The sequence below is a fragment of the Cervus elaphus genome, chromosome 7, assembly GCF_910594005.1.
Source record: "Cervus elaphus chromosome 7, mCerEla1.1, whole genome shotgun sequence".
Lineage (NCBI taxonomy): Eukaryota > Metazoa > Chordata > Mammalia > Artiodactyla > Cervidae > Cervus > Cervus elaphus.
Genome location: NC_057821.1, coordinates 30692302 through 30709200, shown reverse-complemented (window position 1 = coordinate 30709200; position 16899 = coordinate 30692302). Strand labels below are relative to the sequence as shown.

General features: G+C 40.9%; 1 protein-coding gene across 3 annotated transcripts in view; it reads right to left on the bottom strand.

Annotated features, from left to right (window-relative positions):
- The window catches only part of LOC122697376 (zinc finger and SCAN domain-containing protein 12-like), a 66131-nt gene that overhangs the window by 25589 nt on the left and 23643 nt on the right, over positions 1–16899 (bottom strand). The window contains exons 1-4 of one of the 3 annotated variants that reach the window (XM_043908171.1): positions 13473–13515; positions 8151–8623; positions 7756–7903; positions 6775–7401 (exon numbers count right to left, since the gene is read on the bottom strand). In XM_043908171.1, the coding sequence (XP_043764106.1) occupies positions 6788–7401; positions 7756–7903; positions 8151–8528 (1140 nt within the window). In that variant the 5' untranslated portion in view covers positions 8529–8623; positions 13473–13515 and the 3' untranslated portion in view covers positions 6775–6787. Of the gene's footprint in view, positions 1–6774; positions 7402–7755; positions 7904–8150; positions 8624–13472; positions 13516–16899 lie in introns of those variants that run through there. The other 2 variants (XM_043908170.1, XM_043908168.1) reach the window with 2 other exon arrangements.

The following is a 16899-nucleotide window of genomic DNA, read 5'->3' as shown; positions in this document are numbered from 1 at the left end:
CTGGATCTTAATTAAACCTTAGGTTTTAGCTGGTTTTCCCTGAAACTACTGTGGTAGGGTAAGTAGGGAACGGTGACACGAAGGCAACGTCAGAAAAGGGCCAGTGGAGTCTGGATTTTTACCACCATTCAGCAATCACTCATCAGCGCCCACACAGTGTCTGTGGTGACCACGTGGAAGTCAGAATTTCTACCCCTACCCAACAGTAAGGAGAACCTAAATGGCAATCAAGTAGAAACTTGGACTTCTGCATCTACCTGACAGTAATGAGCTGCCACCCTCCTCTACTTCCCCGGCCACACTTTTGAATCTGCTTTCTTAGCCACAGAAATGCACGAGCACTTCCCTTTGCTTTGCAAAACTGTGAGGATCACGTTATACTTTTTTTGTTTTTTTAGAACTAAACCTCTACAAATATGTAATCATGACCATTACTATAAGAGATTTTCATGAAAACTGGGAAACTGCTCAGTTAAGTTCACGAAAGTTACAAGAAACCATCTTTTAGCTTTAAGGGTCCGTCAAACGATGGACACTGGAGGAGTTTCCCCGCTAGTAAATCTGTATCTCCTTCGAAAACCAGACAGTCCGCACAGACCCCGTCCTGTACCAAGTTTGTGTTTAGTTCTCTGCATCTCCGAAACGTACAGAAGCGCCGACATGGAAGAGTCGGTTCCTGAGGAATCTATGCAAGGCAAGGGAGAGGAACCCAAGCCAGGCCTAGGAAAACAGGACAAACCCCCACTCCAGCCCCAAGATCTCTGCAGAAGTAAATGGCAACCCACTCCAGTATTCTTGCCTGGGAAATCCCAGACAGGGGAGTCCGGCGCGCTGCAGTCCGTGGGGTCTCAAAAAGAGTCGGACACGACTTGGCGACTAAACCACAAATGGAGCATCCAGCCTCGGGATGAACCAGGTTTCCACCTAATCCCAGCTACAGTCCGGACTCAGCGAACGAAAGGGGTATTTAAGCCACAGCTCACACCAGGAACTGGAAATACGTCACAACTCTCAAACGCATCTCCATTGGTCCTTCGCGCCTCTCTAGGAAACTTGGAGGACCTGTCATTTTGGCGGTTAGTCTGGCAACTGACCCGACTTTGCGAGCTCAGAAAGTGAAAGTGAAAGCCGCTCAGTCGTGTCCGACTCTTTGCGACCCCATGGACTGTCCATGAAATTCTCCAGGCCAGAGTACTGCAGTGGGTAGCCTTTCCCTTCTACAAGGGATCTTCCCAACCCGGGGATCGAATCCACGTCTCCCGCATTGTGGGCGGATTCTTTACCACTGAGCTCTCAAGGTGTTTGCTCAGAGGTTTCCTCCTAATCGCTCAGGCAGGCAAGTCGACGAGGGTTCGTTTGTAACCTCTGGTGTCCAGGAGCCACTCAATCTGGGCTTGTATCTTTCTACCCCAATGAGGACACCTGGCCACTCTCACCGGATGCTGCGCAGCCCTAGGTTCCCTTAGCACCGGGTCCTCTCAGCTTCCAGCCCTTAGGATCGCTCTCCCGAAGAGTCTCTTAAGATACCAACTGTCAGTTACCTTTACTCGGTTCCCAGGGTCTGAAGCAATAATCAACATCCGCCTACGGAAAGAGCGGCAACAAAGCCGGCAGAGGACGGCTTGCCCTCCACTGTTTTAATTCTTTGAATAATTGAGTCTCTCTGAGTAACCTAACCACTGATTTTGTCGGCCTGGGGTGGGGCCGGGCAACTGCACTTCAAACAACCCAGGTGATTCTAACACAGGCAGACACCAAGAAACAATGGCTTCATCATAGAGCTAAGGTAGCTAGCATGGAAATATGAATGTGGGTCCAGAGACCTAAAAACATCACAGGGTAATTTACAGACTGTGTTCTTCTCCCAGTTCTCCTTTTTATGGACAGTATTAAAATAAATGAGAACCAAAGGCAGAGATTACCACTGCTTGAGACACCATGGGTCCAGAGACCTAAAAACATCACAGGGTAATTTACAGACTGTGTTCTTCTCCCAGTTCTCCTTTTTATGGGCAGTATTAAAATAAATGAGAACCAAAGGCAGAGATTACCACTGCTTGAGACACCAGTACCTAAGACACTTGAAACAACTGAGATGGAGGGATTTCTAATACGTACTGTGAAGATGAAGAACATCACTTGGTAGAGATGTCTCTGCATCTCTTTTTTCTCTTTGGACACCATCGTTAGCCAGTTTTAGTGTCTGATTTTGCCTTCTGATTCCTTTTTATATTCTCACATTTTGCAAAGTCATCCTTTTTCCTCTTTTCATCTGTTTTTTGCTGATGCCTAAAATGAATCTCAGGGCTCCAAGTCTAAGAGTTCATGAAACTACATATAATTCACAATGATCTTTGTTCAAAACTTTTAAAATGTGATTAAAAAACAGATCACCATAACTACTTAACCACTCAGGTTTCACTTTTCTCATGTAGGTATGACATGAGCTAAACTCCAAAATTTCTTTTTAAATCTCAGTATTTTTTGATTCTTGGAATAGGAGAATCAGAGAATGGAAACCCACTCCAGTATTCTTGCCTGGAGAATCCCACGGACAGAGGAGCCTGGTGGACTATGGTTCATGGGGTCGCAAAGAGTTGGACACAACTGAAGCGACTTGCATGCATGTATGCTTTCTCTGACTATATACGGAAAAGCTCCTACTATACCTTTGATGATTCTACACTGCCTATCAAACAAAGACTCAATGCATTAGAAAAGTGTTCAAGGCCCTCTCAATCTGGCCCCCACCTACAGTCTCCCACACCTGCACTTCCCTGTAGGAACTCTGTGACCCAGACAAACTGTAAACCCCTTGCCTCTTGAACATGTCTTAAAATTGGGGTCTTGCCTCACCCTATCCTTCGGCCAAAAATACTTTCCTCTATCCTCCATCTCCCTCTGCAAAGAATCTACATTTCTCTCAATTATTAATTCAACATTTAACCAATGACCCACATATGTTGGCATATATTTTATATTTCAAAATTCTAAAACAGAAAATCATCTTATTTTATAAAATTTTGACTTTAGGCATACTTTTATTTAGAATCTCCTCAGAAATAACTTTTGTCTTACTAGGAAAATATAAAAAAATCTTCTACTATAAGTTACTTTTTTTAAAGGAAAGCATTGTCAGATACAGAAAATAGGAGTCATTTCCAAATATAAAAAATATGGACAGCATCTTGATTCTCCTAGAGTCCTAACCTTCAACTCAAATTTACAGTGAAAGAGAATCCTCAGGGCTCTATCTACAACTCTAGGTAGGTTTTAGTTGCAAGATATTTAGCCATTTCTTCCTCTTTTTTTTTTTGGTTGCACCTAAGGCATGCAGGATCCTAGTTCCCTGACCAGAGACCAAACCATGCCCCCTGCAGTGGAAGCAGAGTCAACCACTGGACCACCAAAGACATCCCACTAAGCCATTTCTTGATATAGTGTCCACTGTCCTAACTGCTCAAAGGGGTGCTGGACTATCCTTCAAGAACCAATAAGCCTATTTAATTGGATTTGAATCAATATTTCTTATACCTTGCTCAATCATAAAACTGAATTTCTTACACCTTGCTCAAACATAAAACCAAAAATCTCTTTCAGATTGGACTTTTCAAGGGCACAGGGAGTGATGGATACTGGTCCAGGGAACACTTGAAACGAGTTCAACACTAGAGACTTCATAGGCTGAATAAAAGGAGCCAGGGTGGGAAAAGAGAGAAGTGAGGGAAGTTTAGAAATGTAAAGAGACAACTAAGAACTTCTGGCCTGGAAGACTGGAATAATCCCAGCAACAGCCAAGGTCTTCATGCCATTGACTGTGTCCATGCTCAGCCGCTAAGTCATGTCCAACTCTTTTCGACCTCACTGTCTACAGGTTAAGTCAAATATTATTTCTCAAATAATGAGGAATGTGGATCCTAGATAAAAGAATCAGCATAAGAGAATTAGTACAATCAGTATCAGAAAACAAGGAAAGTTAGTTTGGTGAACTGTAAGCCATTTTAATTGTGTGAACCATCATTGCATTCTAAAAGTACATCTGTCTCTACAGCATATATAACATATTTTGTTTCTTGGTACTTTACCAGCTGTTGAGAAAATTAAGAATTCTTGAAAAGCTATAAACAAAACAAAACAAAACAACAAGCACAGAACAGATCAAACATTCAACCTTCAATTGCAAATGTAAAAACTCAGTTCATTAGAAATACTTCCTCTAAAATCCTAATCTGTTCATATTTTAAATCTTTTAAAAGCTGAAATAATTGAATTATCCAAACATGCTGCTTCAGCATATTGGAGAAGCATTTAAAATACTTATGAACTCAGATTATAATAGTATATATACTATATCACTATGTGCTCAATTGCTTAGTCGTGTCCAACTCTTTGCAGTCCCATGGACTGTAGCTCCTGTGTCCATGGGATTATCAAAGCACGAATACTGGAGTGGGTTGCCACTTCCTCATCCAGGGATCGAACCCACATTTCCTGTGGCTCCTGCAATAGCTCTGTGGATTCTTTACCACTGAGCCACCTGGGAAGCCTATTATATCACTATATGGAGTATATATTTAACTTGAGAAGTTGATTTTATTGCAAACTTATCCTACTATATTTTCTTTAACTTCATCCCAAAATCCCTATGTATTTCTATTGGATATAATTTAAACCTCAAGACACAATAAACTACATACTCTTGAGGAAATTTAAGGTTTTTTTTCTTCTAAGAGTGTTGATAATACCTACAATTAGTCACAGGTAGTGACATTAACAGTTTGAAATGTTAGGTCTAAGAATATATAACAGAACAAAATACATGAAATCAAAAACATCACCTATCACTTCATTTCTCCACATAAGCATTACATACAATTCTTGTCATCCAAATCCTGTTTTCTAGCTCATGTGGAGGTTGTTAGCTTTTAAACAGAAAGAGTTTGACTTGGACCAAACTAGGGAAAAGAATAAAACAATATATAACATTTTGAAGTAGCAATTTTTCATCTGTAGGAGTACGTTGAACTATGGATCACCAACAAATGATATATCACCAACTGGTAAACAGAATAAGGAAGCTTTCTGTTATAAGACAGAAATATCTAAAGATTATACTGTTTCATGAAAACAACAAGATGTAGAAGGGTGTGAATAGTATACTATCATTCCGCATAATCAAGGGAATAAAATTATATATTCATACTTTTTTGTATTTACATAAAGAAACCCTGAAAAGTAATAAGAAACTAGTTAAATGACTACCTACAAGGGGAAAGATAGGGACCTTTTTTAATGTTGTTTTGATATCAGAACCAGGTGCAGAATGAATTATCTTTTTTAAAAACTTCCTCTAAGTAAATTAAAATTTAAAGTTAAAAATAATCACTCATTACAAAAATAAATAAAATGCCTCAAATGAGATATAAGTGGGAAGACTCTTTCTTGGAACTCCACTGTAAATTAAATAGGCTGTGCATCTATTGAAACAAATAAATGGGCAGGTTTGTGGAGCTAAAAAGCAAAATTGTAATGCCTCGTAAGTGCTCTAAGTTCCCTATGGCAATACAGTGCTTCCAATGGCTTAGCAGAAAGAGCACTGCACTAAGGAGAGAGGGTTCTAGTTCCAGCTGCAGTAACTAGCTGTGTGATGTTACACAGTCATTCTAGAGCTTCTGTATCCGTATCTGTTAAATAAGGGCATGCAGAAATGACTCTCAGGTCCCTTATTGTGTTCTATTACTCTTAAGTTACCTGCATGTATATATGATATTCCAATCCAGATTGTTATCACCACAGATTTTCCACTTCTTTGTTTCCTGGCCTTAGTATAAAGCTTTGTAACACTCAGTGTTAAGGGAAAGGAGTTTCTTAATGTATGACTTTAGTAATAATCAATAAATAGCACTGAGAAGCATGGAGGCTAGAAAAAGCAATCAGCGTGGAAGACTGATCATACTTTTCTCTCTACTTCTGTATATGTCTGAAATTTTCCTTAACAAAAGGCTAAATAAAGAAAAACCCCAAAATGCTCAAAAGCCACAGGAAAAATACACAGAAAAAATAGGAAAATAGGCCTATTTTCACAACAAAGATCTTAATTGAGATATCAGATTTTTAAGCTAAGTATCTTAGTCTTTGTAAAATTTAAAATCATGAGCAATATTTGTTATGAGTAGACACTAAGCTAGTAATAATATATGGTTGCATCAATTTCTTGGTTTTTAACTGAAGGCTGAGTTACTAAACCTCTATAGGGAGAAGCTTTTGCATATGGAAAGATCCAAGTGCCCCCTTTTGTAGGTTAAAGGCAAATTTTCCTATCTTATGCAAATAGAATCTAATCTAATAGTTTACATTATAGATTTTACTGAAATTATTTTTAAATTAATTTGACTTTAAATTAACCTTTGACTTTTTGTATTCAGGTTGCATATAATTTTTAAGACTTAAAAACTTTAAAAAACTAGGATAAAGTTTTCCTGAAGCATATCTAGAAAACTTTTTGGACAGATATGTGTGAAATTATGAAATCAATGCAATAATAGTCAGTGTTGCAAAGTTATGGATGTCACTGACCAAAAAGACTTTGACAGTTGTATTTAAGATATTATGCTTCTTTCAGCATAAAAATCAGGACATTTTCATGGACTTTCTCTGAAGCTTCCTATCACTAGAGTATTAAATTATTAATACTATTGTTCTCTCAGGGACAAAGTAAGAACCAGGACCCTGGCTTCCTTGCCCAGTGGTCTGGCATCAGGAAAGTTGCCCTACCTGTTCCAAGGAGCTAGGTGGATTCAGCCATGGGGTGGACTTTCCGATGCTGGATGAGGTTGCAATGGTAGATGAAGTTCTTGCCACATTCATCACATTTATAAGGTCTTTCTCCAGTGTGAATTCTCTGATGCTTAATGAGGACAGAACGTCGACTAAAGCTCTTACTGCACTGATTGCACTGGTAAGGCTTTTCCCCCGTGTGGATCCTGAGATGATGAAAAAGCCCAGCGTTCTGGCTAAAGGCTTTGCCACAAACGCTGCACTGGTAGCGCTTCTCCCCAGTGTGGAGTCTCTGGTGCTGGAACAGGCCTGACCGCTGGCTGAAGGCCCGCCCACACTCATCACACTCATAGGGTTTCTCGCCCGTGTGCGTTCTCTGGTGCTCGATAAGGATGGAATTCTGGGTGAAGCTTTTCCCACATTCACTACAGATATAGGGTCTTTCCACTGAAGAGCTTCCCCGTTGCCTCTCCAATCTACCTTCATGGTCACAGGTCTCTCCATATTCAGGCACTGGAATAGTATCACCATTCAGTTTTTCAGATGCCTCCACAAGCGATTTCTTTTCTTTAGACAGCTCCCTCTTTGGGGCTAGCTCCACATTCCAAGTTCCAGTCTCACTGTCTGAAATAATAAATGGATTACATGAATGTTGTGTTTCCAAAGAAAGAAAAATACTGATCAGGAGAGTGGGTAGAAGGGGACAAGCAACCATGTTTTCTATTTACTTTCCCACTCTTAACAATTATACCTGGGCTTCAGTGAGAAGATGCCCTGTATCACAACTGCCTGTTTATTGTCTACCTCTCCCACCAGACTGTAAACTCCCTAAGGGCAAGGACCACATCTACCTTGCTCATCACTGTTTCTCCAGTACCCAGCACAGTGCCTGGCCCACAGCAGACACCAAGTGAATGCACTGAATTGATGACCATTCAGGGAATGACTTAGGCTTCCTGAGCAAATTCTAATCCTCACCAATCTCCTGAATTGGGCACACCCCTCGCAGGTTCCACTGAGGCCGCTCTTCCAAGGTTTGGAGCTGGCTGCCTGATGACTCCTGGGCTGTTCCTAGAGCTGCTTTCTCCTTCACAAGCTCCTTTTGTTCATGACCACGGGCTGGGACCTGGCAAAAATTAAGGACAATTGGGAACCAAATATCAGAGAAGACACTGCAAGGCCTTCTCAGGATCAATGGATAGGAAAAGATGGCTCAAGAAACTGGCAAAGAGAAAAGGTGGAGAGATTAAAGAGTCTATTACAGATCAAATCAGGTATAAAAAAATCCATCTTTTCCTCCTCTTCCTCTTATTGCACTGAAACCCCATGCTTTAACCATACAAGCACAAATCCTTGTTCTCCCTTCTTCCCACCTGCTCTCTTGGTTCATCCAGCTCTCTCTCCAAATCCTCCAGCACAATTACCGCCTCTTCTCCACTCACTGGGCGGTGCTCTCTCACCCAGGCCTGGAGCTCCTCGGGCAGGATGGTTAGGAACTGCTCCAGCACCAGCAGCTCCAGGATCTGCTCTTTGGTGTGCATCTCTGGTCTCAGCCACTGATGGCAGAGCTCCTGGAGTCTTCGAAGAGCCTCTCGGGGCCCCGGTGTCTCCTGGTAGCAGAATTGTCTGAAGCGTCTACGAAAGATCTCTCTGGTATGAGGGTTATCTCTTGACAGGCCAGATTCTTGGACCATTCTTACGTGGTCACCCTTTTCCTCTTTTACTTTCACTGCTAGAAGTCCCTTGTGCATCTCTGGAGTCTGAAGGGCCAAGGCTGTGGCTATTCAGAAAAAGAATCTAATCTTGATAATTCCCTCTTGATTTTTTCTTCTGGAAATCCCAAAATCTAAAAAATAATTTGCAGGAAAAAAAATGAAGAAAATCCTTTTTGCTGGTAGGCACTGGAAGTATTTATACCCAAACCAGTAACTCAAATGAAGAACATGAATGCATGATTAATAATAATAATGATTATGCAAATACTGGTGACCGTAATATAAGAAGGAAAACAAAACCAAAACAACGCCCCCTCCCTGAGTTTTATTGAAGGGACTGTTTGATCATCCTGAATGAATCAGCTCAAATAAATCAGTTTGAATATACTGGGTTTCCATTTGAATGGCAAGATACTAGACTCAAGTAGTTTTTAGTTGAATGGAGATAAACAAACACTTTGGTTCCAAGATGTCACAGAAGACACTAAGAATCAAGGAAAAGGAAAGAAAAAGGAGTAGGGAGGGAAAGTAAAGAAGATAAATAAATAGAATGAGGAACAACAACAAAAAAATGTGCCTGGGGAAAATAAGCTGAATCCCTTGAAGCAGGTTAGGTCTGGAGGAAAGAGATGTCTGCTTGGAGCAGGGAAACCTGGAATTGAGACTGATCCCCAGGTACCCCCTCCACAGTCTTGGGCTTTACCTTTTGCGCTTTAGTCTACTTAATCTAAAGCCAACCTTGTTTACCTTTCTAGGTTGATATAGAAATTAAATAAGAGCACAGATAAAGAGCACAAAGAAGCAGGCAGTTTGGTAAACTCTAAAGTATTATAAATTACCACGACTGTGGGGCTTCTCTGGTGGTTCAAAGGCAAAGAATTTGCCTGCCAGTGCAGGGGACATAGTTTCAATCCAGGATCCAGAAAGATCCCACATTCTGTGCAGCAACTAAGCCCATGGGCCACAACTACTGAGCCTGTGCTCTAGAGCCCATGAGCAACAACTATGGAGCCCAAGAGCCACAACTACTGAAGCCCATTTCTCTGAAAAAAAGAGAAACTATAGAACCGAGAAGCTTGAGCACCACAGCTACAGACCAGCCCCCTCACTCACTGCTAGAGAAAGCCTGCATGCAGCAGTGAAGACCCAGAGCAGCCACAAATAAATAATCTTTTTAAAAAAGGTAATTACCACTATTACTATTTTTCTTATAAAATTTTCAAATATTTTTTCTTATAAATTTATTGAAAGATAAAATGAATATCCTAGTGATTCAAACACAATGGCAAAAGAATCAGAAAGTAGTCAACTGGAGTGGTCTTGGCTCATAGATAGTAAAATGAAGGAAATATTAGTTTTAATATTTTTAAAATACAGAATTTTAGCTCTTTCTTGCCTTCTAATTCCTTGGAAACTGTTTCTCTTTGAAGTTCCTCAAGGATGGAGAGTGGGCAACTGTATGTAAAATAAGTGCTAATAAAGAGACAAATGTCAGAATTTCCAGTGGTGGAATTTCCAGTGGTGATCCAGTGACTAAGACTCCACACTCCCAGTGCATGGGGCCTGGGTTTGATTCCTGGTTGGAAAACTAGATCCTACATGACACATCTAAAGATCCTGCATGCTGCAACAAAGGTCAAAGATCATGTATGCTGAAACTAAGACCCGGCACAGGGAAATAAATATAAATATTTTTTTAAAACAGAGACAAATGTCTATGACCACTTAACCTTATGAACAATCTTAATCAGGACAGTAATTAATTAAGGCAGTTTTCTGAAAGAAAAATAATTAATTATGTGACCTAGTGATTTCCAAGCACCATTTTTAGGCACAGGCTTTCAAACTTTTTTGACCAGGACCTTTAGGAAGAAACATTTTATATCATGACCCAGAACACATATATATGTGCATACGAGTATATGCTTGTGCATGTGTGATATACACAAACACAAAAATGGAAATAATTGTTTTTTTTAACAAAATACCATGTATACTTACCTTATGTGATATGTACTCTTATTTTTAAAATCCTATTTTGTAAAATGAAAAAACAAAAAACCCTGGTCATAGCCCACTATATAGATTACATGACTCACATAGGGATCATGACCTATAGTTTTTTAAACATTTTTGTCCTAATTTTAAGTAAAATTACTGTAATTTACTATAAAAATAAACCTACATCATTCATAAGTATTGGCAGGCATCAAAAAATTTAAAAAACTAAGGATAGATTATTTAAGTTGTTAGTGAACATTGATCATACTACAACTAAAAGAAAAGTTAAATTCATATTGTCATTATTGATTATAGTCATCAAAGAAAAAAAAAAGCACAGTGGTATGAGACATCATTCTTCTGGGTAACCTGTGAACATTATCCCTTCACAAATTTCTAACATCTTTGGCTTGCTTGACGTCTATAGACCACCTCAGGAAGAGTGGAGACAGTTTCTACTCAAAAGATAGGATCCCTGAGTTCATGTTTTCCCTCAACTCACCACCACTCTGACCACCACATTATCTTTTTCTGTTGAACTTTTCATACACCAATTCATTCACTTAGCAAATATTTACTCAGAGCCTACCATATTCCAGGTACTCTTCCTGGCTACAAACAAAAATAGTTTTCACCTCAAGGAATTACAGTGCTTTTAATGTACCAGGCACCATTTTAGATGCTTTACATATATTAACTCAATTAATCCACAAAGCAACCATAAGTAAGGTACTATTATTAACCCCATATTGCAAATGAGAAAACTGAGGCATAAAGAGTCTATGTCATTCACCCAAAGGGTCACAAGTAGTTAGTGGTGAGGGTGCAATTCAAATCAAGTAAACCTACCTTTAGAATTCATATTCTCAATCACTATACCACTGTCTCTCCTCTATGTAGGGGGAAGAAAGGGACAGGAGGACGAAAGAGGGTCAGAGGGGCCAGGTGATAATTAAATGTATGTCAAGTAGTGATAAATCCTGTGCAGAACAATAAATGTAAAAGATAGAGTAAGAGGGAAGAAAGGTTTCTATTTTATGTGGGTTAGTCAAGGAAGGCCTTGTTGATAAACTATTATTTGAGCAGAGACCTGAAGGAAGTGAGGAGCAAGTCATGGGACCATCTGGAGAAAGACTGTTGCATGCACCAGAACAGTGAGTTCTTGGAGGCACGAACATGTAGGCATTTTTCAAGGAACAGTGAGTTAACCAATGTGGCTAGAATAGAGAAGGCAAACAAGACAGGAACAGGAGATGACATCAGCTTAGGAAAAGATCATGAAAAGCTATTATAAGGGTTCTGCCTTGTACTCTAAGAGACAAGGAAAGCTACTGGAAGTTTCAAGCAAGAGGGGTGATAAAATTTTACTCAGTTTTAATATAAAAACATAACTGGCTGCTGCTACAAAAGACTATGGGGAAAAGCAGAGCAGGAAGAGAAGCTAAAGTAATAATCTAGGGGCGAGATGATGGTAGCATGAACCAGGTCTGCTGAGCTTGATCTAGGGTGAGAAAATTTTGGGATACAAATTACTCAATTAACCAAGAATGGGTTCAAAGGAATAAACAACCACTTGTTTAATCAACCTTTCAGGCCCCTGAAAAATATCTTTTTCCTATTTGCTACCTACTCATCTTGATTTCAAGTCAAAGTTTTTCTGTTCACAGACAATGCAACTGAAGCTTTGAGCTCTGCCAATAGAAAACCATTTCTGATATGCGTGGGTGCTAAGTCGCTTCAGTGGGTGTGACTGTTTGCGACCCTATGGATTGCAGCCTGCCAGGTTCCTCTGTCCATGGGGTTCTCCAGGGAAGACTGCTGGAGTGGGTTGCCATGCCCTCCTCCAGGTCATCTTTTCAACCCAGGGATCCAACCCGCGTCTCTAATGTCACCTGCATTGGCAGGCAGGGTCACTAGCGCCACCTGGTGCTATTCTGGTACATGGTGTTTCAAATCTCGACTCAGTTTCACTAAGATCAATTTCCCTCTTCTCTGTCATCTTTTCTACTGATCAAAGCACAACACCAGCTTTGGGTGGGTGGGAAAACAGGTGTACACACACAAATGAAATGGCTGTTTCATCAGGTTTGCAGACGGTACACGTCCTCAAGTATATTTCTCTCTCTAAACTTAAATTCTAACTAGAAGTTCAGGATTACTAAGGCGCAAAAGGGGTAGGACCATATTCAAATAAGGGAACTCACTTCCCTTACAATAAAGCTAATACAGAAAAAAAGGGCTGAGTTAGCACGGCAAAGGGTTTAAGAAAATGGACTCTGAAGTCAGACTCCTTGGATCTAAATCCTGACCACACCCCATTACCAGCTGTAGGACCCGGGACAAGTTACTCAACTTCATTTTTTTCCTGGACCTTAAAAAAAAAAAAAAAGGTGGGGGGAGGGAGAAGTAACATACTACTAGTCTCTACCTCATAAAGTTATGAGAAGTAACTAAGATAATATCGGAAAAGTGCTTTGAACAGTGCTGGCGGACACGTAAGTTCCATTTAAATATTCGTGTTTTGTTTTTTTAAAATCAACAGTTGGCAAGAGCCTATACATTCTTGAGTGAATCAGACTAAAAGAGGCTGCGGCAATGTTATAAAACTATCATGCTCGTTGTTTAAAATAAGCCCCCAGTAGAGGATGGCAGCCGTGGGAAAATACAAACCATTCTGGCTATCGGAACCTAAATCTTATCCTAGGATGCGGGGAAGGAGAGTTCCGAAGGACACCGGTGCTAGGACCGAGTGTTTGAAGGGCTCAGGAACAGACGAAGGGGATGGGGGTGGGGGCACGGACGCTGACTTTCAACTAACAAGGCCCTTCCAGGTTCCGGGGCAGCCTCCTCTGCCCCTCACCTTTCCGGCCAAGCCCTGGCCAAGAAGACCCGCTGCCTCCTCCCCACACCCAGTCCAGAGTCACAGCGCACAGTCCAGACTTTTCAAAGGCCCTGCGGTAGCCCGACTCCGAAGCTCACCGGGCAGCCGAGGCACCACCTCTGAATCCTTGACAACCGCAGCCTGGATAATGATAAACTACAAAGGCCGGAAGTGCGTCACACCGCGGCTCTCAGGGTGTGTTCCTTCTAGTAAGCCCGGAGGTTTTCACACCTCTGTGGTCGCCGCTCTGAATCCCCTGCTAGGCGTAGGGGGCTAGGGGTGGGGAAATACAATAACTGTCCAACACAGGGTTTTCTGTACACTGTCTCATTTACGCATACGAACTCACTTATTCTGCATAACAGTCCTGTGGGTTCGGCATAATTATATCCGTTTAGCAGACAAGAAACCTAAGGCATATTCTGCCTACATTTATCAATTACTATTTCCTGCAAAGAAAGCTTTGTGTGCACGTTATTTTCTAGCACAAGCTATTCCAGGCTCATTTTATAATTTTCCTGCCTTAGACCTGGAATCCGCCATTGCTATATGAAGCTGTGGTTCCTTTCAACGTGGAATGATATACAGAAACTAAGATCTGAATTTTGAATAATAAGCTCATTGCTACTGGGATAGACCATTGTTTTTAGGCCCTATCATTAGAATTTTTTTTTTGAGTAACACATGCGTGCGTGCTAAGTCGCGTCACTGGTGTCCGACTCTTTTGCGACCCTATGGACTATAGCCCGCCAGGCTCCTCTGTCCATAGGGATTCTCCAGGCAAAAATACTGGAGTGGGTTGCCCAGCCCTCCTCCAGGGGATCTTCTGACCTAGGGATCTAACCCGCGTCTCTTACATCTCCTGCATTGGCAGGTGGATTCTTTACCACTGCTGCCACCTGGAAAGTCATCATTAGACCTTAAGGCTGGAATAAAACATACATATGATAAGGATTTTATAAAATATTTTCAATTCAAATGCAACTTCACAGATTTCTTTTTCATTTTCACCATTGCACGTTTGATCTTCCCTTCTTCCACAGGAAAAAACCCTGTTCCCAACAACATCCATATAGTCACTCAATTTGCTCTTACAACATATATATTTTAAATTTTTAAAATTAAAATATCAACATCATTAGCAATAACACACCTACTATGTACAGTTCAAAATTTCTTTGCTTGCTTTATTCTTGAATTGTATCCCATTAAGGGAGATAGAGTACGTATACATAATTTATTTGAATTCTTTTCTCTGTGTAGTTATGTTATAAACTTGATATACAGTTAGTCATTTGTTTCTGTTTTATTCAGTTTCAAGATTTGCTTTCCTTTCTTCCTTCTCCTTTCAGGATATGCAAAACAGTTCAAAATTGAAATTACATAAAAATATACATTCAGAGTTTTGTTTCCATCCCTAACTCTTTTATCCCATATATACTCTTGCCCCATTTTTATTAGTTTTATCCTTTCCTTCTTCCTACTTCCTTCTCTCATCCCTTCCCTTCTTTTCTTGTACAAAAACAAACTTTTACCCCTTTGTATCTATAAATAATGTTATATGTGCTCTTTTGCATCTTACTCTAATAAACTGGTGCATGTGCATGCTCAGTTGCTTCAGTCATGTCCAATTCTTTGCAACCCCATGAACCGTAGCCTGCCAGGCTCTTCTGTCCATGGGATTTTCCCAGCAAGACTACTGGAATGGGTTGCCATTTCCTTCTCCAAGAATAAGCTGGAAATTATCCTAAATCTGTTGGTGGAAATAGTCTTTTTCTTTTAGTTACACAGTACTTCATTGCACTGGAGAAGGAAAAGGCAACCCACTCCAGTATTCTTGACTGGGAAAAATCTCATGGACAAAAGGAGCCTAGTGGGCTACAGTCCATCGCAAAGAGTCAGACATGACTGAACGACTAAGCACACACAACATTGTTTTTTTAACCAATCTTTTAGGGATGAAAAGTGAAAAGTGAAAGTGAAGTCACTCAGTCGTGTCCGACTCTCTGCGATGGACTGTAGCCTACAGGCTCCTCATTCATGGGACTTTCCAGGCAAGAATACTGGAGTGGGTTGCCATTTCCTTCTCCAGGAGATCTTCCCAACCCAGGGACTGAACCCGAGTCTCCCACATTGTAAGCAGACGCTTTACCATCTGAGCCACCAAGGAAGTCACCAGGGAAGAACACACACCATTGTTTTTTTAACCAATCTTTAGGGATGGGTATTTGGATTCTTTCCAGTATTTCACTTTAACAAATAATGCTGCAATAAACAATGAAAGAGAGAAGGGAGGTGTCTTTGTAAGGATTGTATCATTTTGCACTTTTAACAGCAATGTGAGATAGTGCCTGCTTTCATGCTGTTATGCCGGATGCCCGAATCCCCGAGCCGGAAGAGAGAAGGCTTCCAAGACAATGCAACTGGCAAAAAGGGGAAGTTTATTACTGACTCGAGCCAGGGCTTTCCGCAGCAACCAACGCAGTGGTGCAGGCCAGAGAGCCCGGAGCCCAAGCTGTTACACAAATTTATAGGGTGAGCATAAGCCGTTGGTTTAAGCGGATTGGTTACAAGTTTGCAAAGCAATTTCATTGGTCAAAACTTTCGCGCGGGCGGGACTTTCCTGGGGGTTTCCGCCCCGTTCCTAATTTCCTAATTGGCAAACTGCGGTCAGTGTTAAGTGAAAGCTAATTGGTCCTAATTAGCAAACTGCGTCAGTGTTAAGCGAAAGCTAATTGGTTGTATCCAGGTGGCCTGATAATCTTACCAAGTAGGAAGGCCTACTCCTAATCTAAGCTGCGTTACTTCTGCTCGCCTCACACATGCAACCTCCCTAATTGTATGTTTTCAGGCTTTGGAATATTGCCAATCTGATAGGTCATTAGGTACTGTATGCAGGTCAGGAAGCAACAGTTAGAACTGGACATGGAACAACAGACTGGTTCCAAATAGGAAAAGGAGTACATCAAGGCTGTATATTGTCACCCTGCTTATTTAATTTCTATGCAGAGTACATCATGAGAAACGCTGGGCTGGAAGAAGCACAAGCTGGAATCAATCTTGCCAGAAGAAATATCAATAACCTCAGAAATGCAGATGACACCACCCTTATGGCAGAAAGTGAAGAAGAACTAAAGAGCCTCTTGATGAAAGTGAAAGAGGAGAGTGAAAAAGTTGGCTTAAAAGCTCAACATTCAGAAAACTAAGATCATGGCATCCGATCCCACCACTTCATGGCAAATAGATGCGGAAACAGTGGCTGACTTTATTTTGGGGGGCTCTAACATCACTGCGTATGGTGATTGAAGCCATGAAATTAAAAGACGCTTACTCCTTGGAAGGAAAGTTATGACCAAACTAGACAGCATATTAAAAAGCAGAGACATTACTAGATGGACCTTTGTCCATCTATTCAAGGCTATGGTTTATCCAGTAGTCATGTATGGATGTGAGAGTTGGACTATAAAGAAAGCTGAGTGCCAAAGAATTGATGCTTTTGAACTGTGGTGTTGGAGAAGACTCTTG